Genomic DNA, 24,158 nt, shown 5'->3' on the forward strand with positions numbered 1-24,158 from the left:
TGACATGTACTCACCATCAAATTGGTATTAACTGATCAACACATAAGTGCACACATAAGAATAACATTTACTGGATGTTGACATGGGGGAGAGGGGAGGGAGGAGGAGGTGACAGGTATATGCATACACAAAGAGAGCAATGCGCACCATCCAGGGGATGGACACGCTTGAGGCTCAGACTTGTGGGGGGAGGAGAGGCAAGGGCAACATACGTAACCTAAACATCTGTACCCCCATAATATGCTGAAATAAAAAAAATAAAAATAATAAAATAAAAAAAGAGGTCTCAATAAATTTAAAAGAATTGAAATTAATGAATTATGTTCTCTGAGCATGGTAGAATTAAATTAGAAATAAACAATAAAATGAAATTTGTGGAATTGAAATATATTTGGAAATTACATAATTATTTCTAAATAACCCATGGGTCAAGGAAGAAATCAAAAAAGTAATTATAAAATATTTGAGTAGAATGAAAACACACATATCAAAATTTATGAGATAATAGCTAAAGCAGTGGTTAGATGGAAAGTTACATCTATAAATGGTTGTATTATAATAGAAGTAATATCTTAAATCAGAATCTAGGTTCCCACTTGAGAACATAAGTGAAAAAAGAGTGAAGCAATCCCATAGCAAACAGAATGAAAGGAGTAAAGATTAGAGAGGAAATTAATTAAATAGAAAACTAGAGAAATAGTAGAGAAAATCAATGAAATAGTTTATTACTTGAAAATACCAACAGAATGACAAACTTCTAGGTAAGCTAAGTAAAAAAAGAGAAATCATAAATTACTAAAAAGTAAAAGACCCTATATTACTCATGATCTTACAGATATTAAAAGAATCACAAGAAACAGCATTATGCCAATAAATTGGAAAATTTAGATGAAATGGAAAAATTCCTTAAAAGACACAAATTACCAACTAACATAAGAAGAAATAGAAAATCTAAATAGATCTATAACAAGTAACTGAATTCATAACCTAAAATATGCCCATAAATGAAAGCTCAGGCCCAGATGGCTTCACTGGTGAATTCTACCAAATACTTAAGGAAGAAATAGTGCCAATCTTTCACACACTCTTCCGGAAATAGAGGAAGGAACACCCCAGTTCATTCTATAAGACTAAGGTGTTTTGCCAGTATTCTAGATGGTGGCTCCACAGCAAGTTTTCATAGCACAGCAGTGGGCATCTTTCCAAGGGACCTCTCTGGCACCCTAATAGGCAGCTTACCAGCAATTTCAAGAATATTGAATCATATGAGAATCCATGAAGGATAAATAAATCTAATTCAATATATGTTAGAAATAGCAAAAATTCCTCAGAGGTTTCATTTATGGGTTGGCATTATTCCTTATTTTGAGCACTAATGAATTCGAAATACCTTCTTACCCCACCACTAACAACGTTTCTTTTACTTTGGTTATTCTAGTTTATTAGTAAGAGGCAGGTTGGGAAGCCTGTACTTAGTCATTATTTTTCCTAATTGTAAATGCAAAATTCCCCTATTCTTCATTCTTTCCCTTCTCTTCACTACCATTTAGTGGAAATTGTTAACACTGAAGAGAAAAATTATTTTAGTTCATTTGCACACTATAACTCAAATCATAAACAGTTAAATAGGAAATTTTTAAAGTCTTATTTTCCAATCCTGATTCTGGTTCTTTATTTATGTCTTCAAGCACTAAACAAGTTTATTGTTTTCCTGTCATGTGTTAAAAATATCTTAAGCATTTTCCAACCATTGTAATATTTGTGTCTGTTTCTTGCATTCATGATTGCTTTTGTTTTCAACTGTCAGTTTCTAAGGGGCAGAAGGCAGGTCTTTACAATCGCATATACTTAATAGATCATATTTCTAGTATAGTTACAGGGGAAAAATCGATCTTCTCTTTAAAAATTTTTATTCACTCCTATTTGATTTGAAACACTTTCTTTTAATTAAATAATCAAATAACAAAACACAATAGTTTGCATACTAAATTGCTACTGCCGATTTTATATAATCAAAAACTTTGAATCAACTGTAAACATTTATATGTAAAATCTAACTTAGCCCTTTAGCTATGGACTTATGATCACTTTATGGAAAAAAACAAAAAGGTAGAAGTTGACTTCAAACTGTCCAGGGGAGGGGAGGGAAGGAAGGAAGGAAAGAAAGAAGAAAGGGAGGGAGGGGGGGAGGGAGGAAGGAAAAAAGAAAGAGAAAAAGGAAGCAGTCAAAGAGGAAGGAGTGAGGACTGGTTACTATACATGCAATTGCATAAATTAAAATCTTTAGTGTCATCCATCATGTGCTTCTTTTTCCTACCACAACCACTGCTGCCCAAGTGTTCACCAAATTCTCTGTATTGTACTGATAAATGCCTTTTCTTCAATCCCTACAACTGTATTTTAATCTAAGCCCTTAATAACTCATTTAAACTATTTTAGTAACCTAAGCTTGCTGCCTTTAGTCTTTCCTTATTAAAGTTTTTACTCCACATACTTGTAGAATAACATCTGATTATATCTCTTCTGTGCTTAAACACTTATATTGGCTTGATACCACCTAAAAAAAGGGTGACATTTCTTGATATGAATATTAAAGAAAAGGAAAAATTAATGTCTTATAGAATTCAGAGATAAAATTAAAATATATGTCAGCAATAACATAAAAGTTGAGAGAGAGATTGAATGTAATTAGTATTCTAAAGGTCTTTATGTGATCAAGGAAAAGACTTTAGGTACTGATTAAATTCAGACTCTATTAAAGTTATTAAGTATATTTTAATTGCCAACTTAACCACTTCAAGAATGGAAATATAGAGAATGTCTTCCAAAATAGTAGAAGGGGAGAACAGGAAACAACAAAAAGTCAATCCCAAGGGAGGCAAGAAAGATAAGGGAGGAAATTGTCAGAACTGGAGGAACAAACTAAAACCAAAAAAGAATAACATAATGCATTTAATACCCAAAATATTGGGAATAGCATTTACTATAAACAGTACAAATATTATAGTTAACATAAACACTGTCAGACTAGGTTAAAAAAATAAACTGTATGTTATTTGTGATTTATATGAGATAAATATACAGAATATATATAACAAAATAGATAAAAAATAAATCCCAAGCTAAAACTAAACACAAAATAGCTAGTGTAGATATAATATCTAATAAACTTTAAGTGATAAAGACCAAGATTATTAGTGAAAAGAGGATCATTTCACAAAGATAAAGGTTCAACTACCAGATTTACATAATTTAATTTGTTATATAACTAATAACATAGCTCAAAATATATGAAACAAAATTTGACCTAACTATCATGAAATAAACATACATCTACAATCAGAATGAGATATGTTAATAAACTTCTCTCAGTATTGACAAAATAAGTAAGGAATAGAAGACTTGAATAACACCTAACCAATGACCTAATGAAAATATAAAGAATATCTTAGCCAATTACTACAGAGATCTTTTTTTTCCCAAGCACATGTGAAAAGTGTGGGCCATAAAGCAAATCCCAATAAAACTCAAAGGACTGAAATAATATAGAGCACGTTTTCCTACAACAATACAATTAAGCTTATTTTCCCACCCTAAGATATATTTGCACCAAATAAATCATTATCATATCCACTTGAAATGTCCTTCCTTGCCTCAATCGTTTTACACATGCTATACTTTGACTAGAATTAAACCCTTCACCACTAATCCCACCACCCTGGCACCACATCCTTTCCCATACAAAAATATACATGCATTATATTATATACTTGCTGAAATGTTAGTATTTTAAGAGTCAGATCATGTAACACCTCCTCTGTGAAGTCTTCCTTGATGCCCTCACCCAACTAGAATTAATTCTGTGCCCCAAAAGTCAGCTGAATATTTGTCTACTATTCATCATAACAGATAAAATATTGTGGGTTTTTGCCTGTCTCCCCAACTAAACTATTAATATTATCTTCTATGATTAAGAATCCTAATTTGCCTCTTTTTGTATTCCCAACACCTAAAGCACTTAAGACACAGCAAGCAAATAATATATGAACATCATGGAACTGTGTTTCCTTTGGCTGCCAAGATGTTCAAAACTAAATTTGTAGCTCAACTCTTGTTGCCTATTCTAATTTATATCTTCCATAGTAAATTTAAAAATTATATATTGTTCTATTTGTACATAAACAATATATGATATTTAAATTTCTTAATAATATATGGCAGATTATCAATTCAAAATTCACATAAACTAATGATTCTATAAATAAGCATGGCTAGATGCCAATATTGTTAAACATCTATAAAACATGGTTTGAGTTAATATTCTACACTAGAGTATAACTGTGGATTTTTCCAGGAAAAAAAAAATTCAGTTTGCCTCCATAATCACAAAAGTAGTAGCTAGAAAATATGAATGGCCAGATATGTCGATTGAGTAATTTTTACACATTTAAATCTCTAAATGTAATGCATTGGACATACCAATGTAGATATTAATTTATTTAAGATTATTTATCAAGTACTTGGTATTTTTAAGATGCGGTTAATTTAACCTAATACTTTCTGTTAATATTTATAAATATGTATTAGTTATATATTTGGTTTGATAAAAGAATTTATTTTAACTTTTACAAACATTTTGTCACTTTTGTCCAAAATTATGATTTATGTAAAACTAAGAACGAAAACCTTAAATAAAATTACATATTTTGGTAAAATGTTGGGTTCATTTTGTTGCCTTATGAAAAATTTGCCTAATCTACTACTGTTTTGCACTATTAAGCATGCAGAAGATATAAACTCAAAAACAGTTTCATCATTTAATCCTGGAGAGAGTAAGCTGAGAATTACTAGATCTTTCCATAAAGAATTCTAATTGTTTTTCAAGGCTGGACAATTTCTTTATCCATTTATACTTTGATGGAAATTTGAGTTGTTTACGTATCTTGGCAATTCTGAATAATACTGCAGTGAACACGGGTACACAGATATCTTTACAAGGTTGAGATTTCATTTTCTTTGGGTATATACTCAGAAGAAGGATTTCGTGGTCATATGGTAGTTCTATTTTTAATTTCTTTAGGAACCTCCATAATGTTTTCCACAATGGCTGCACCAATCTACATTCCTACCAATAATATCACCAACACTTTCACTCTACCAAAAAATATTGTTTCTCAAGTTCTTAGTTATCCTATCAAATGAAATAATAAAATCCACGTATTACTCAGGAACTATCAAAGCTCTATTTAGGCATGATCTCCTCCCAAAAGCTTTTACCTACCTTCAAAAAGCAAAATTAATCACATCCATACCCATGCCGCTCCAATCAAGGAAATGCTACACTGTAATGTGGCTTTCTGACTTTGTAAAGTAGGTGGCCAAACTGTCCTTAAAGTAGGTAGCCAAAGCCTAACCACAGGTCACAAACGCAAAGCTTGCTATTAAAGTAGCTTAAATGACAGTGTCATGTGTTGTGTACAATTTGATTTGAATTTTATATTTTTTAAAGGACACATTTGTGTCTGGAATAGCCAAAAATGGTTGCTTAAAGAGCTAAAAATAGAAATACCATTTGATCCAGCAATAGCACTAATAGGCATCTACCCAGAGAAACAAAAGACATTCTATAATAAAGACATCTGTACTCGAATGTTTATGGCAACACAATTCATTATTGCAAGGATGTGGAAACAACCCAAGTGTCCATCAATCCATGAGTGGATTAATAAAATATGGCATATGTATACAACAGAATACTACTCAATTACAAAAAACAATGGTGATCTAGCACCTCTTATAATTTCCTGGATAGAGCTTGAGCCCATCCTCCAAAGTTAGGTATCACAGGAATCAAAGAATAAGCACCACATGTACTCGCCATCAAATTGGCACTAATTGATCAACACTAAGGTGCTCACGGGGAAGTAATATTCATTGGGGGTTGGGGGGATGGGGGTGGGTAAACTCATAACTAATGGATGCGGTGAGCATTGTATGGGGAAAAGGGCATGCCTCCAATCCTGGCTTGGGTGAAGCAAAATCATAACATGTAACCAAAATGTTTGTACCCCCATAATATACTGAAATAAAAAAAATAAATAAATAAGAAAAAAAGCAAGAGTCAGGATACTCCTCACTGGAATCCATAAAGGCAGACGAAGGTGATCCAGCCCTTATACCCTGAATTATCAGGGCGTGCAGGCCATGCCATCATTATTGCACCTCCTGTAACTTGCTGATGGATTTGCTATTCGTGCCCTAAGTGCAGGAATTCCCATAGATTATTGGAATGAGTCCACCTACTTTTCTATGACATCTGTCTGCCACTGAATCTAATGAGGGCAAGTAGATAGCAACAAAGCTTGCTCGTGTGTGTGTCTATGTAGAAGCCCATTCATTTTGAAAAAAAGCAAACATACAAAATATTATGCTTCTAGCACCACTTCTGAAAATGGAAAATTTGTTTCTAAAAAGACTAACATAGAAGTCTATTTTTTTATTCTGAGTTTCAGTGGAATCAAAACATGTTGTAAGGTTTTATTGCAATTAAAATTATTTGGGGTAAACTTGAAATAAAATGATTCAGTCCAATTCTGACAACTTAAGTAGAGCCATTATTCAACTGGGTAAGATAAACATCAGACCAAGCACAATCTATTTTATTGATAACATTAAATTATTAAAATTATTTACCCAGTCATAAAAAGTTCTTGATCCTTTAGTAATATTTTAATAAAAATAAATTTTTGTTAGAAAAACAGTAAAAGAAACCAAATCTGTGTTCAAGATACCATTAAACTAAGTAAAGTCAATTTTGAAACTGCAAATTTTAGACAGCATTGCCCTGAATCTGTACCTTGTCTTTACAGATTATGATTAATGATCCCGAACATATGCAAAGCTAGACATTATTTTAAATAATTGTCCATATCTGGCAAATCCACCTTACTAAACATTTTCCATAGGAATGTTGACATAAATTGATTATTTAAAATAGGATTTGCCTGAAGAAACTTGTGCTACTGCTATCTTCAGTATACCTAGCTTGTAAGGTAGGAATTAATGTTCCTTATCCATATGGAATGTAGCATTAATCATAATATAATTTTAAAATATAGGCTGTATATGATATTTCAAGCAGTTTAAGTGAAAAATTTCAAGAAAGATGCAAAATATGCAGGTATGGAAAGACATTTCTCAAAGTTAGAAACAGACATACATGAGGACCAATCATTTGGACCCCTAGGTTGTAGGAATCCATAGGTCCCTCTCAGGGAGGTTTTTCATGTTTCCCAGTTCTTTCTTCTTTTTAAAAAAATCATCAAATTCACTAAAGCTTTCAGGAAATTGTAATATAACAGTGATGATTACAGGCCTCCTTATCTTGTTCCTGGGTCTGGATAGGATCACATTATTTTCCTGTTGTCTTTCTGACACATATATAAACATATTTTAATCACATTCACTGGGAAATAGAGTCTAATTGTCTTAGACTTTACATATAATAAAGTCTTAACTATGCTAAAACCTAGTTTATTACAACCCTGGCATTTGGACAGCTCCTATTTTAATACCACCTATAAAACAAATCACAATCATACAATTCAGACAACCACATAGTCAGAAATTTTTCTTAGAAAATAAGCTGAAATCTGTCTTTCTAAAACTTCCATTTACTATCCTTAATTCTTTTATCTATGTTATATAAATGAAATATCCAACTATTTGAAGTCAATTATTCGAATTACCCTAAATTAATTCTTTCGCTACTTAAACATCCAAGTTCCCCTAGGCGTTCCTCTCACAATATGACTAAGATATTTTATTTCTGTCCTTCCCATATTTTTTAAAAATAAATTTATTTAATAAATATCACCTAAAATGTTAAAGTCACAGAAATTGTGTTTGTCAGAAATAGTTGGTAAATGACATTTTTAACATGGAAACACTTGCTTTCTGCGGGCCCTATGGGATATTATAATAGTTGTGGTAGTGACATAGTTTTTAAATCTCTCCAGAGCTCTTCATAAAAATAGACTTAACAACTAGAGAGCAAAAATTTTTAAATATCTATAACTGTACTGTGTGAAAACATATCCTCAGGAAATCCAAAATGTGAATGAATGGGGAAAAAACACTGACACCCGTAAGACCACTATTGTGTTAGCAATTAATTACGCAGGAGGAAACAGATGAAAGTAATGAGGCATTTGATGGATAGAAATAAAACAAAAAGTTAGACACTCGCTGGAAAGCTCAGAGAGCCAATTTAAGAACAGAAGCTAAATCCTGGAAGTGTTTAGTGTGTGAATTCAAGGGATCTCTGTTAAAATCTGAGGAGTCTGGAGTATTCTGGGATTATGAACCCCCCAAAACTAACCAGCCATAACTCTCCTCTAGGTCAAAGCCCAAACTGAAGGGTAGCTTCTGGGGATAGAATAGAATCCAAATTAAGCAGCACAAAGAAATGGTGAAAATGAGAGAGGAAAAAAAGATCCACAACACAGAGGGTGGTGGAGACCAAAGCCAGAGAACTTGGAATGAAAGCCATGATATTTTTTGGACACTACACAAAACAACAGAAGCAGTGGCTTTAAATCCTGAAGTAAGAAAAGCTTTTTCTTAAAGCTCAGAAAAATTAATTTCATAAAAGGGGCAATACAGAAGGATCATCATCTAATCCTATACAGAGTTGCTATAAAGGAATAAGAGAGTAAGATATATAATAACATTGCCACAGACAATGAAAGCGGCCAGAAAGTGAAGTCTATGAAAAATAAAAATAAAAACTACAACCCATTATTTCATAATGAGCTAAAAGATATCAAGAAATTGTATGAGACTTGTCAGAGCAACATAAGCTAGAATTAAATAAATTTAGAAATTCAGTGATAGAACTCAGAAAAAGAATCAGTATTTATAAATTCAATTTAGATATAAAGGCTAAACTAGAAAAAGTGTAATTACAAGTGAACACAACAGAAAGTACCCTAAGAGAAATAGAAGATTAAAACAAGAAATGTTTTTAAAATTAAAAAGAAAATCATTAGATAATAACTAATTCAGTGATAAATAAATCTAAATAACTATTCAATAATCTAGTTTAGCTAAATATCTCTAGTCTAACAACAAAAAAAATCCTACAACAAATCTTAAATTTTATTAAGTATGTTGTTTATTGTAGTATATATAGAGCAATCCTGAAAGTATTTTGTGTGTATTATAGGATTAAGCTAGTAAGTAAAATTATTAATAATGTTAGAAACCAGAATTCTCATGGCAGAAGGGAAGTATAATAATGGTGAATGAAGTCAGTGAAGGACCTTCTGTGTTGGATTAGCATTCGAGGTATTAATATGAAATCATGATGGAAAAAATAATCTATTTTCTATTATGTTTGCTGAAATGGCTTAGGAACCATGACACCCCAGTAGCAACGAACACATCTAGTTTTGAGATTTTAGTTTCCAAATATCGTTCTCTACTGAAAGAACTGAGCTCTTTGGAAAAGCTGATTCCAGGGCTGTGGTTAGAAAAGCAAAAGGAAAACAAAATTTGGAATATGTTAAACAACGGAACCTGACATTCACAGATTTAATATGCATACTTTCATCTTTTCACAACTGATCACAAATGGCCAACACATTACAGCTGTCTGACATTGGATACATTTCCTATATCAAGTTAAAATTCTTTTTTTTTTGAGACAGAGTCTCACTCTGTTGCCCAGGCTAGAGTGCCATGGCATCAGCCTAGCTCATAGCAACCTCAAACTCCTGGGCTCAAGTGATCCTTTTGCCTCAGCCTCCCAAGTAGCTGGGGATACAGACATGCACCACCATACCCAGCTAATTTTTTCTATATATTTTTAGTTGTCCAGCTAATTTCTTTCTATTTTTAGTAGAGACAGGGTCTCACTCTTGCTCAGGCTGGTCTTGAACTCCTGACATTGAGCGATCCTCCCACCTCAGCCTCCCAGAGTGCTAGGATTACAGGCAGGGGCCATAGCCTCCGGCCTTAAATTCTTAATGTTTAATCTGCAAAATATTAGTAGAAAACAGAAAAAACTCAAAAGCTTTGTTGTAATAAATGATATAAAGTGGATTAAAAGACGATGGTGCTTTACATATACTGCACATTTAATAAATGTTTGTTTCCTATATTATTTTCCATTCTTTTACCTTTTTTACAACCCATTAACCCAACCAGTTATCCTCCCTATGACACCTCAATATAGCTGCCTTTACTTAGGTTTTGGAGACTGTCAATGTGATTACAATATTTCATTCTAAAACAAAAATGTACTTCCCTTACATCCTATCACTCGTATTAGAAATACTATCACTCCAAAAGATAATAGCATTAATCATAATATTATAATTTTAAAATATAGGCTGTATATGATATTACAAGCAGTTTAAGTGAAAAATTTCAAGAAAGATGCAAAATATGTAGGTGTGGGAAGACATTTCTCAAGGCTAGAAACAGACATACAAGAGGACTAGTCATTTGGACCCCTAGGTTGTGTGAATCCATAGGTCCCTCTCAGGGAAGTTTTTCATGTTTCCCAGTTCTTTCTTTCACTTTCCCAAAGATGAATCCAGAAATACTTTTCAGATTCCACCTCCCAGAGCCTCTCCAATTATTGATGTATTCATCAATTCAGCAAATATTTTTTGAGCACCTAACATGGGTCAGGCATTCTATTAAATGCTAGAGGTACAGAGTGGTAAACAGAGATGTAGGCCCTATGCCTCACAGAGCTTAAAGTACATCTGGAGATACATAATAATACAGACAACTATGATACAGTAAGGTAAGTTCTTGTGAAAACTAAAGTATGTGTTATACATTGTAGAGGCAAATATCACAGATATTTGTCCTAAGCAAGTTGAGAGCCATTGGAGGATTTTAAATTGATGAATAAAATGATTAGATTTTTATTTAAAAAAAAATACTTGTACATACTATGGAAAATGTAATAGGAAGGGAACAAGAAATCCAAGGAAAGTTTCCCATGGAGTCAAATGACACAGAGAGCAAGATATAACACAAGATACAACTAACAACAATAATGATTTCCAAAAAAACACCTAATAAGAATGTAATATCTACTTTTGCTAGGTGCTATGTGCATATATTCAAAATCTCAATTCCCACAACCAAACAGAGAAATAAGTACTCCTGTTAGCCCCTGCCCTTTACGATTTTACAGATGAGGAAATTCAGGTTCGGAGTAGTTTAAGTCATGCACCTAAAGGAACAGAGCTTTAAAGAGAGAAAGAATTCAAATCAGTCTGTCTTGAACCACTGTGATATATTATTATTGACGTCTCTCTCCACAAAAGTCATTCAAACTCTACTCACAGACTCCGAGTTTTCAGAGAATGTTCTCATGAACAAAGTTTTTATCTGTTACTTGAATATCAGAAGGAGGCTTGATTCTGAGAAAGAAAAACTAAAGCCCAAGGGCATAAACCTAAGACAAGTCCCTCTAATTAGATGATTATTTCATATACAGTACATACTAAATTTAAATGGAAAATATAAGACAGAAATAATATTTTAAATAAATAAGTACTTGTCAGCAATTGCCTGATCCTTTTCCATATCCTTTATTCCAGATGGTTTGACTTGTCCCTACTTGCAAGCTCATTATATCTTACTGTGACCTCAGTTTGAAAAGTATGCTAAGCTACTTCCTCAGAAGTTGCAGGCACTGTGTTATGGTCAGTTTTGCTACTTGTCCCTCATACTTTCCTCTCTTTATTAGAACTATTTGAACCACCTATGATTTAGCACAAACAGACTAATATAGGAGGGCATTATCTCTGCCTTACCACAGAATGCTGAATTTCATTTCAGTGAAATTTACTAATCTTGTTTTTTCAGATAACGACCATTGTCCTATTCCAAATTAATTTTAATCCTACTTATATTGCAGGGCCAAATTTCATTTTCATATTCTGAATTTTACCATTTATAACTAAAAATAAGCTATATGAAAATATTCATTTATTTTTTCATATATTTGATGTTTGGTATGCCCAACATACATAAATTGATGACAGAGTATCCTATCTTATCTCCACAAGTACAATATTGAGAGATACTAGCAAGAAAAGTTTCCCTTTATTTGCAAAGATTAGCTACTGCAAAAGATGCAAGAAACAACGAGAGAGAAAAATACAACTCACTAAAGGATAATATAGGTTGATGTGGTAGCAGATGTTTCAGCAAACACTAATAAACAAAATATAAAATTCTCATATACATGTTTCATGATTTATATTTCTATTGTATCCCATTATATAGTTCATGGCTTATATTTCTATTATATCCTATTACATGAGAGAAATTCAATATATGCTTCTGACTGATATCTTTAAGTTTAATAAAATCTGTCAGAATTCTGATAATTATTAATAAAAACTTTATTAACTGGTTATTCCATGATCAATTTAAAAGAAAAAGTTTAAAAATATCAAATTTTGAATATGCTAAATATTATAATATATATTACTATAGTGTGTGGTATTTTCCTTAAAACTAGGTCAAATAGTCTATACCATTTTGATAATAGAGAATACAAAAATTAAAATTATTGGAGAATTGATTTTATCACTTATTTTATCATCTTATTTCAATATTCAAATAGTATAGAAGAAAAAACATACCTCAAATTTTTTCTAACTAAGAAACCACGTATCCATCTTTGAACAATCAAAACTGGTGAATTATGAGCCAGAATTTCATTAATTTTTGAAATAATATATTTAATATTATCAATTTCATCCTCATAGGTTATTCCCTGTATGAAGAAAATATATTCAATAATTTATCTTTCATGAAGATTTTTCCCAAAGATATTTCAATCTTGGTAATCTAATGGTATGAATAAACTAATAAAATGTTCACAGGGTCTTATAGGCATAATAGTTAATAAATGCATTTTCATACTAACTTTATTAGAGTAAAAGAACAAAAATTAGTAGCATCAAATAATTTCAATTCTCTATACAAAATGCAAGATTCTTGATAATAACTTTTTCCATTCAAGGTTCTTCTCCAAATCTGATAACATGTATATAATTTTGACCATAATCATTCCTGATCTCTGAAAGGTAATGGCATGAACAAGTGTCCAGGGGAATTCCAGAAGTACTCTGTGGATCCCCATAAAGAAAAATAATATATATTGGATTCATAAAATAATTTACATTAGTTTAAAATTTTTTTGTAGCTTAACTAGAATGTTGGCTACTTTTATTGGAACACATCACATTTCCTTGGAAAAGATATTCTATATTGCCCTTAAGAAAGATCTTCCCTGAAAATTTTTAAATTTTAGATCATAAACTCACAATTCTCACTGACCACTTGACTTATGTTTTGAATGTGGAATAAAAAGCTGACATTTACATTCTAAGGCATCTCTCCTGAAGATTATCAATGCTCTAATATTCAAAACATAAATCAAACACTCATTGTTATTAGTAAATTTTTTACTTGGCCCTAGCTTGATTCCTTTCCCAACAATAGCAACTGCAAATACTTTAATACTATTAAGTGCTTTTCAAGTTCTTTCCCTAGAGCTTCCTAACATCCCGCTTCCTTTTCTAAAGAGAAAATAGGGCATGAAGTCTGAACTCCATCCACTAATTCCCCTCTATTCCCTACAAATTTAACTATATTCCTATACATACTGAGTAGAAGTGCCTTCTACTCAATCTTAAAAAAAGTAGTACATCTCTTCCTGTCCAAGATTCATGCTCTGTTATTGTTATGAGTCCCATCTCTATTTTTAAATAGTTTCCTTCTATTGGCACTATGCTGTCATCTATAAATATGATGTAACTTCACTAATCCTTAAAATGCATACAGATAAATAAGAACTCATATCTGAACCCTACATCCTTTATATCTAACTAATGAAAATTAAGAAATGACAATTAAAAGCCCAAATTCTTGAAACAGAATTCCAGATTTGTTTCTCCCATCTTCTCCCTTCCTGTATTTCAGCCTACTGGGTTCTACCTTTATTATCCCAGGAACATTTTTTTTGTTTTAACATAGTTAACATTGGACATTCTTTCCTTGAAATACTTCCCTTCAATTCTGTATACCTCTCTATTTTCCTCTAACTCTTCTTTACTTCCGGAATTTTAAAGACCTAGCCATGCCATGTTCATCACTTAAATGTTATATTGAAAGAATTTTCTTTTTAATCTATACATACTCTCCAAATGATTGCATTCAAATCCATAGGTTTATTACTCACCTTTGTACTGGTGACTCTCAGATTTCTGTCCTTAGACTTGACTTCTCTCTTGAGCTACATAACAATATGGTCAAACTGATATCTAATTAAACTTGACTGTCTTAAACAAGAATATTCTCTCTCCAAATTGCTTTCTCATATGCTCTACCTTAGTGAAGGGTAATACTAAATCATCTAATACAGAAACCCTGAAACCACCCTAGGCTCACTTATCTCTTATGTGTCCCTGTATATAAGTGTTACTAGATCCAGTATATTCAGCATCCCAAATATTTATCTGACCTCTCCTTTTCTTCTATTTCCTGCCATTGCTTTACTGTATGTCTTTATCACTACTTTCCTAACTTACTAAAATAACTCTTAATTGATATTTGAATTAATTCTTACTCTCCCTCCCTCCAAACCATAATATGCTCTATTGCTAGAGTAAACATTCCAAAATGCAAATCTGATCATATCGAATTCTTGCTAAATATATCTCATTGACCTACCACTGAAAGACCAATTACAAATTTCTTGACTTGGCACACAAAGTCCTTGACCTAGTCCCCTCCAACCTCCTCAATGTCATCTCCCTTCATTTTACATAGAATACCTTCAACTTTAGCAATATCCAACCACTTACAACCTTGAAAATTACCTGATTACCAAACTTCAATGCTTTTTACAGATGCCATTTCTGTTTCTTGAACTGCCTTTCTCAATTATTTGTCTCACTATCTTAGTATTTTGGAGACTCATTTCCTTCCTTAAATAAGCCTTTCTTGACATTGATCTGAGTTCAATATCTTTCTACAATATTATCCTGTGCAATAACTCATTTGTCACATGTAACAATGTTGAATTTTACCTGAGCCTTTTGTTCCCAGAAAACAGCAAAAGTTAAGAAATCTCCTCATCCCTTTGTTTCAAGAAATGGTTTATTGCAAAGAGGTACCCTTCCCCTATGCCTGACTGGGATACTACTCATGCATGCCCCTCCTGTTTACCTATAATAAGGCCTGACACAAACCTTCCAAATTCCCATTCTTTGTCTGTTAATGATTAGCTGAAATGTTTTGTCCCCACTGACTAATTGGAGCAAAATTTCTTGTTAGCCAAAATTTAGCTAGGATTTTCTTCTTCCCCTAGGCCCTTGATGGTTGGCCTACCCTCAGCCTAAGTCAGCATAAAGCCCCTCCTGAGAATAGGCTAGTTTCAGGGTAAAACATTCTTTGACATATGGTCAGATCATGCCATTTCCCTTCATTCCACTTCCTGATACCTAGTTCTTTCTAGTCTTGTTTATTCCTCCTCCCGCTTAAAAAACAAAACAAAACAAAACCCTTAAGACATTTGCAGATCTAATGTCAGAGCATTTTTCCTATTGCAATAGACCCTTTCTCTGATTTGCGATAAGCCTTTTGAATATTCTCTCTTTACTAAGTCCTGGGTATTTATTTATTTAACAAGCCTATGCTGTAATGCAATCATTAGTCTATCTTTCCCACATAAGCTCACTGAGTTTAGCAACTCTCCATCCTATATATCTAGGACTAAGTAAGCTATCTGAACTATAACTGGCTTATCAGTTGACTATTAAATCACTAAGTAATTATCATTGTTGGAGTCTAAGCTTGATTTGACAATGTGAAACAGTTTATTCTTATAACTCAATTCTTTTATTTGGCTGCAATAATATCATACTGTTAATTTTTCTACCTTTTTAATTTTTACTTCTCAGTCTGTTTTGCTGATTTATTTTTCTCTGTAAACCACTTAAACATTAGGATACCTTAGACTTTCTTCCTTTTTCATCTCTTTGCTAACTCTCCTCAAATGATCACCTTCCTTGCTACATCTTACTGTCTTACATATGCAGATTATCCACATAGCTATATCTCCTGTCTGGAATTCTCTCTTAAACTATAGACCTATAAAATGAACTTCCAATTCTATTTCTCTACTTACATGTCAAAACCTGAAATAATTATCTCCTCCATTTGGATCAATTCATACCTCATATTGCATTACCTATATAGTCATTAAAACTATTATTCATCTTGTCAAACAAATAATAAATCCACATTCCTCTTTTTCTCATACCCCTTTCCATCCAATAAGTCACAAAAATCTATCAAATAAATCTCTCTTCAATCTGTTCCCTATCCTCTATACACTCTACCAATTTATTAAATAAGCCCTTACAAGCTAAGGCCCAAACTATCATAATAGACTTCTCACTAATTTCTCTATACTCAATTTCCCTTCACTCCAAAATTATAGAATACAGGATGATTTTTCTAGAATAAAAATGGGGTGATATAAAAGCCTGAAAAATTTCCCCAAATTCTTGCAAGACAAAGTCCTGTCTTCTTAGTATTACATATAACACCCTTTGCTATTTTAATCCTGTTTTTGTCTCCAGCATCACTTGGCATGCCCAAACATGTCCTCTAAACTCAAAGAACACTGAACTACTTGTCACTTGAATGTACCAACCTCTCTCAATACCTCTGTGCCTTTGCAAATGCTTCTACTGTGCCTCACATGCTCTACACTCATGCCAATACCTCAAAGATTTTTAAAGAAAATACATGCAGTTCTTTCATGGATTTTGCCCAGTATTCATATTCATGGTCTTCTTAGTTTAATGAAACCATTCTGTCAAAGGCCAGCTTTCTCATATTGAGTTTTCTATTTAGCTTGTCAACTACTCCAGTTAAGTTATGTAGCTGAGTCTAAGCTTTTTTCTGAAGCTCCTGACTGCTCTATCTCAGATGAGTCCTGCTACATATCAGTTCAGTTTGCTATGTATTGTAATCCTGACTGTACATGAGCCTCTCCATGAAACCTATTCTGTGATCTGTAGCAATGGATCCTATCACTTGGTCCATAATTACCCTGAAAAGATAGGAGGATTGTAGAATTTCCTCTAGTTTCTGTTATTTTATTATATTCATCAGGAAGAATAGCTTAGTTAAAGTCAGGCCACCCTAGTTTCTTCCTTTGATTAAGTCCTGTCTTAGTCCATTAAGGTAACTATAACAAAATACCACAAACTGGGTAGTTTATAAACAACAGAAATATATTTCTCAACAGTTTTGGAAGCTGGCAGATTTGGTGTTGGGTAAAAACCAATTCCCTGGTTCACAGATGTTGCTTCTCTGGTATGTCCTCACATGGTGAAAAGGGGAAGAGATCTCTACAGAGCCTCTTTTTATAAGGACACTAATCACATTTATGAGGGTTCTACCCTCATAAGCTAATCACCTCCCAAAGGCCCCACCCACTTCCAAATCCCACCACACTGAGGATTAAGAGTCAGCATAGAAATTTTGAAAGGGCCACAAACATTCAGACCACAGCAAGTCCCATCTTCATTACATCAAAAAAAAAAAAAAATTACCTCTAGGAAATAGTAATTTTTAAAAACATTATCCTTTATTGGTTTTTAGTATAGAGGTGATCACCACAAATCTTTATGTTTCTTCGTTAATTGCATTTGGGCTAATGGTGTTTATATGTGGCTTGGTGAAGGGACATTGAGTGTAAGTATGTAAATGTGCATAAGTGAGGGAGAGAGAGAGAATGAGGAACAAGAATTTAGATGACTAGGCTCAAGCAGTCCTGTAAGATGTTCTCATCAGTAGAGAACCATTAAGTGCACACTATTATTTACAGCAAAGAGTCTGGTTTCCCACTAAGTCATGAATAATTCCTTCTCTTTAAAGAGATAAGCAGAATATTCATTAGCTATGGAAAGTGTTTCACCCCTTCCAGAGAGCAAGTAGCCTCCAGACTAAAGCTGATGTCATAAAACAATTATCTTGTAAAATGCCAAGAAAGATATTGCTGCAAACTTGTGCAAATGTCATAAACCATTTGATATCCAAAGACAAATGGAGGAATCCTCTTTCTAACAGACAGTAGTGCACAGAGGAGTGATGGCTCTGGAAAAAAACTACCTGTGTTTAAATCCAAATTCTACCACTTGCTAGCTGTGTGATATAGGGTAAATAATCTGTCTGTTCCCTGTTTTCATCATCTGTAAAATGGAGATAACAATGGTACCATTTTGCTGAGTTGTTGTGAGGTTTCAAGCATACGAACAATGTTATCTGTTAACAGATTTTAATAATCCATAAAATGATATAATGTTTTAGAGTTTACCATGGGCTTTCATTATTATATTTGATACTCACAAAATTTAGTCTAAAGAAAGTCATGTACTAAAAAATTTAGCCAAACTAACATAATATAAAATTATAAAATCAGGCCAGGCGCGGTGGCTCACGCCTATAATCCTAGCTCTCTGGGAGGCCGAGGCGGGCGGATTGTTTGAGCTCAGGAGTTCGAAACCAGCCTGAGCAAGAGCGAGACCCTGTCTCTACTAAAAATACAAAGAAATTAATTGGATAACAAAATATATATAGAAAAAATTAGCCGGGCATGGTGGCGCATGCCTGTAGTCCCAGCTACTTGGGAGGCTGAGGCAGGAGGATCGCTTGAGCCCAGGAGTTTGAGGTTGCTGTGAGCTAGGCTGACGCCACGGCACTCTAGCCGGGGCAACACAGTGAGACTCTGTCTCAAAAATAAATAAGATTATAAAATCAATAAATCAACTACAAAAGACAATTAGTACTAACATTTTCTATTCAGTAAAAGGAATTATAGTAAAAACTTGGCAAAGAATAACATATGCCTAGGAGAAAACTATCAACAATCAATAAAATAGGTGGTAGAATAATGAAAAATCTATACCACTTGCATGAAATGAAACAGGAGCTATTGCTAATCCTGACATAAAATATAGTGAGGCATTAAAAGGAAGACTAGTAAGGACTTTTGTAATATGACTCATACAAAAGACAGTACTTTGCATACTGACAGTAAGAGTAGTTTAAAAACCTTATTCTAAAATTATATTTTATTCAATATAAAATTATGCAAAGAAATTCTTTCCCAGTTAATTTGATATTCTGAATGCCTTTTTTTTTTTTTTTTTGAGACAGAGTCTCGCCCTGTTGCCCGGGCAAGAGTGCCATGGCATCAGCCTAGCTCACAGCAACCTCGAACTCCTGGGCTCAAGCAATCCTGCTGCCTCAGCCTCCTGGGTAGCTGGGACTACAGGCATGCACCACCATGCCCGGCTAATTTTTTCTGCGTATTTTTAGTTGTCCAGATAATTTCTTTCTATTTTTAATAGAGACGGGGTCTCATTCTTGCTCAGGCTGGAAAACGCCTATTTTTTAAATTTTTCTTTCTTTCTTATTTCCATGTTTTTAGTTCTACATATATCTGGTCCTTAAAGTCTATATTTTTCTATTTTATTTGTAATTTTTTTCCATCAGAATAGTTGATTTCATAGAAGTAAAAAGTAGAACAGAGGATACTAGAGTCTGGGAAGGATGAGGGGAAAGAGAGATTTGTTAAAGGAAGAATCAGCTAGATAGGAGGATTAAGTTCCGGTGTTCTGTATACCGTAAGATGACTACAGTTAGCAATTATATATTGCATGATTTCAGATAGCTAGAAGGAGTATAGTGAATGTTCCCAACATAAAGAAATGATGAATGTCTGAGATGATGGATATGCTAATGTGATCACTATATATTATATGTATTGAAACATCATCATGTACCCCATAAATATGTATAATTATTATATGTCAACTACAAAACTAAAATTAAAAAAAATTCCTAATTTGGCACACATTTTCTCAGCATATTTGAAGGTATAAAACATAGCAATCCCACAAGTGTTTATTTCAAATAAAGTAAAACCACATAATTTTTACCTTTTTATCCTTCTGAAAATACATAATAGCCTTAATATTGTATTCATTTTAATAGTCACACAAAATGTTGGGAATCTGTGTGAAACTCCCCACACTAGCACAGATGATTTTGTACAATTTTAAATCAGAGTTTCTAAGGATTACTTGGTAAACACTTAGATATCAGAGGAATGTATTTTACTCTACTCAATAAACTTCACCTTGTGCTTGCCTTACTTTGGTGTGTCTGATCATTCTTCAGCCAAGAGCACACCAAGAACCAAGAACCAAGAACAGACAACTACGACCCGACAGATTCACCCAAGTTATTTTAAGTATATCAATAACTTGTTCCTTTTTATTGTTGAGTACTATTCCATGGTAAGGATGTATCAGTTTGTTTAGTCATTTATTCATTGAATGGCGGTTTTCCAGTTTGGGGCTATTATAAATAAAACCACCTTAACATTCACGTAGCAGATTTTATGTTAACATAAGCCTATATCTTCTTTGAAGTAATGAGCAAAAATTTATAGGTAAACTCAACAACTATTGTTCAAAAAGATTTCTTTAAATCTCCACAACCCATAAAAATTGTGTCAGCATCTTGTATTCCCATATCTCATAAAGTCTTTCTCTGTTTGTGTTGTCTTCCATTCGTACTTTCTCCACAATGTTTTTCCCAAATTATTTCATTTCTGTTATTTTCAATCTCTTTTTATTTTTAATAAAAATATATTTCCTCAGCTTAAAAATATGTTGAAGTAAGTACCACCTCACTTTACAAAAATCTTCCGTCAATCCTATTTCCTATAGTTAAGGCTTTATCTTTCCTCTATCCAAAATTTTCTCAGAAAAGGTCCTATATTTGGCAATTACAGATTAACCCATTATAATTCATTTCCAGCACCTTCAAGCTATTAAAATTACAAAGATGCAATAACCTCTTCACCATCAAAAAGTCTTACAAGGGGAATCCTCACACACTGCTGGTGGGAATATAAATTAATACAGCCACTACAGAGAACAGTATGGAGGTTGCTCGAAATATTAAAATCAAGCTACCATATAATCTAGTAATCTCACTGCTGGGTACATATCCAAAAGAAAGGAAACTAGCACATTCAAGAGCTACCTGCATCCCCATGTTTACTGCAAAACTATTCACAGTAGCCAAGATATGGTGTCAATCTAAGTGTCCACCAATGGATGAATGGATTAAAAAAATGTAGTACATATACACAATGGAGTATTATTCAGCCACAAAAAAAGAATGAAATCCTGTCATTTGCAACAACACAGAACTGGAGGACATTTTGTTAAGTGCACATAAAGAGAAGTTTCACATGTTCTCACTTATATATGGGAGCTAAAAATTAAAAAAAATAATAAAAATTGAAGTCATAGAGATAGAAAGTAGAATGATGGTTACCAGAGACTGGGAAGGGTACTGGGAAGAAGGTGATAAAGTAAGGATGATTAATGGGTACAAAATACAGTTTGATAGAATGAATAAGGTCTAGTACTTAGCAGCACAATAGAGTGACTATTACTAACAATAATTTATTGTATATTTTAAAATAACTCAAAGAGCAGAATTAGAATGTTCCTAACACAAAGAAATGATAAATGCTTGAGGTGCTGGGTACCTCAATTACTCTGATTTGATCCTTATACATTGTATGCCTGTATCAAAACACCACATGTACCTTATAAATATATGCAATTATGTACCCATAATAATTTTAAAAAATTGAAAACCTTTCAATATACTTTTTTATCAGTTCTAATTTTCCTTGACCATTTAAAAACATTCTTCATTTTTAAATCAATTTTTTCCCTTAACCTAAAATGATAATAATAGCTATGCCTGTTTTTAGTCCTACCTGCGAGAATCAATTCTCTGTTATCCTCATTATATCCACTGCTTTCTACCCACAAAATGAAACTGTGCCCCAAGTATCTGTCCTTAGTTCTCAGCCTTCATCAATCCCTATATTTTCCTGAGAAAGCTTGGCTTCAACTACGACCACAAGGAAACAACTACTGGATTTACACCTCAAGAATCAAACACTATTTCTGAATTTCAGTTCTTCATTTCCAATATGTAGCTGGTATCTCTCCATCAATATCCTGCCTCACATAAACATGATCGAACTCATCTTTCTGCCCAAATCCTTTAAATGCTGCCATTTCTGTTAAATAAGTCATTAACCCAGTTACGCATATTCAAAATAGTAGAGGAACATATCCTCACTTATTCTTCTCCTCCTACATTCAATCAGTTAAAAAAAAAAAAAACTCCAGTAAAGTCTTTGCACTGTCTGCCATTTGTGATGCCATTGTTGATTGCAGGACTGGGGAATCAAGACAGACCTGCTGAAATCCCAGCTTTGTGACTCACTATCTGTCTGATATAAGGTAAGTTCCTAAACCTCACTATACTTCATTTTCTTCTGTGAAATGAGAGTAATATTTTTCCACATGAAAGGAAACGATGAAGATATTAATATTTTTTCAGAAAGGCATTCCCCATCCACCCTAGCTAATGTAGACCAATCTCCACCCCTTTCAGCCTGTGTTAGTGCCTGATTTTATTTTCTTTAGCAACTAACACTGTCTAATGTTCTATGGTTGTTTTCTTTTTGTTTTTGTTTTCAGCTTATGTATTTTCTGTGACTTTCCACTGGACTTAATGAGGGCAAGAACTTTGTCAGTGTTATCTACCACTGAATGTTGAAGATCCAGAATAATCCCTTTCATATATTAGGTACTCAGTACATATTTGATAAATGAATGATGGAATAAAATATATAAAGTGCCACAATGCCTTTCACTGAACAAGTTTCTGTCCTCTACACTTTCTTCTTTCTTCTTTGCCACTGCTATCTGCCTATATCAACCCTATCACATCATTTCTGACCTACAGTAATTGATCTCCCTGCCCTCATTTGTCTTTTAATCCCCATTAATCTGCTAGCAATATTTTGGACTGATTGCCTTTTAAAAACTTTATCAATACCATTTATTCACAGAGCACCTACTATGAAAGAATCATTCTAATTTTCCTGCTCAAATAACTTCAGTTAATCTTCATTGTATTTAAGAAGTCTAAACTCCTTAGGAGGTCATCCAAGTTCTTTCTCAATACCCACCCCCAAATTTCCATTATGTCCTTAAATGAACTTCAGGCATTTTGATTGCCCTTAAAGTGGTCATGCATGTTCCCACCTTTGATTACACCATACCACACAACTGGAATACCTAAATGAAATTCTTACTTTAGAATATAGGTTAAGACATCAGACTTAATACTGCCTCATTTAAAAAAAAATTAAAACTATTATTCCAAAGTTATCAACAAAAAAACCTCTAAGTTTATTAAACTATTATAAAGTCATTAATATACTCATAATTTTAAAAGAATTGTATGCAGTAATAAAATTCTTCCAACTTTGTAATTTTCAGCCTTCCCTTGCATAATCACTGTTTAATGTTTATATGACCTTTCAGATGTAATCACTGTTCAAAATGATTTTCTATTCTTCCTTAAATTTTCTACACATATATACATAAATTTTTATCACATATGTATGTGAATTTATATATATTTAGAACATATTATAAACACTGTTCTGCGATATATATATTTTTACTTTCTATCTCTTACACCTAATTTTTTCTAATAGTTGCAGAGTTAACTCCCCTTTTGAACTCTTACATGATTTATTTGTTCTAACATTCATATGTCATAAAGAATGTTTTTCTTATATTTTTACCTATAATTTAAGTATTCTGCAACCTCTAACTATGTATCAAGTTTTCCCAAATACTTCTTCCAATATTTTATAAATCAACAGATAATGATAGTTGAATTGAATATTTTATCTTCTCCCAACAATAATCTATCCAAATTGTCCTTTAAGGCACTCAAAAAATAATTAAATATTTCCCAATGAGTCATTCATATACCAAAATCTGAATAAATTTCATTCCTATTGTTTTACTATTCGTATCAGAAATCCTAACTATGTATCAAGTTTTCCCAAATACTTCTTCCAATATTTTATAAATCAACAGATAATGATAGTTGAATTGAATATTTTATCTTCTACCAAC

At 32.9% G+C, this 24,158-nt stretch overlaps 1 protein-coding gene across 1 annotated transcript in view; it reads right to left on the minus strand.

Moving 5' to 3' along the window:
* LRRIQ3 (leucine-rich repeats and IQ motif containing 3) overlaps positions 1-24,158 on the minus strand; it is a 202,732-nt gene that overhangs the window by 162,895 nt on the left and 15,679 nt on the right. The window contains exons 3-4 of the mRNA XM_012659652.1: positions 12,678-12,811; positions 11,420-11,444 (exon numbers count right to left, since the gene is read on the minus strand). Coding sequence (XP_012515106.1) covers positions 11,420-11,444; positions 12,678-12,811 — 159 coding nt within the window. The remainder of the gene's footprint in view (positions 1-11,419; positions 11,445-12,677; positions 12,812-24,158) is intronic.

Source organism: Propithecus coquereli, unplaced genomic scaffold (assembly GCF_000956105.1).
Source record: "Propithecus coquereli isolate 6110/MARCELLA unplaced genomic scaffold, Pcoq_1.0 Scaffold628, whole genome shotgun sequence".
Classification (NCBI taxonomy): domain Eukaryota; kingdom Metazoa; phylum Chordata; class Mammalia; order Primates; family Indriidae; genus Propithecus; species Propithecus coquereli.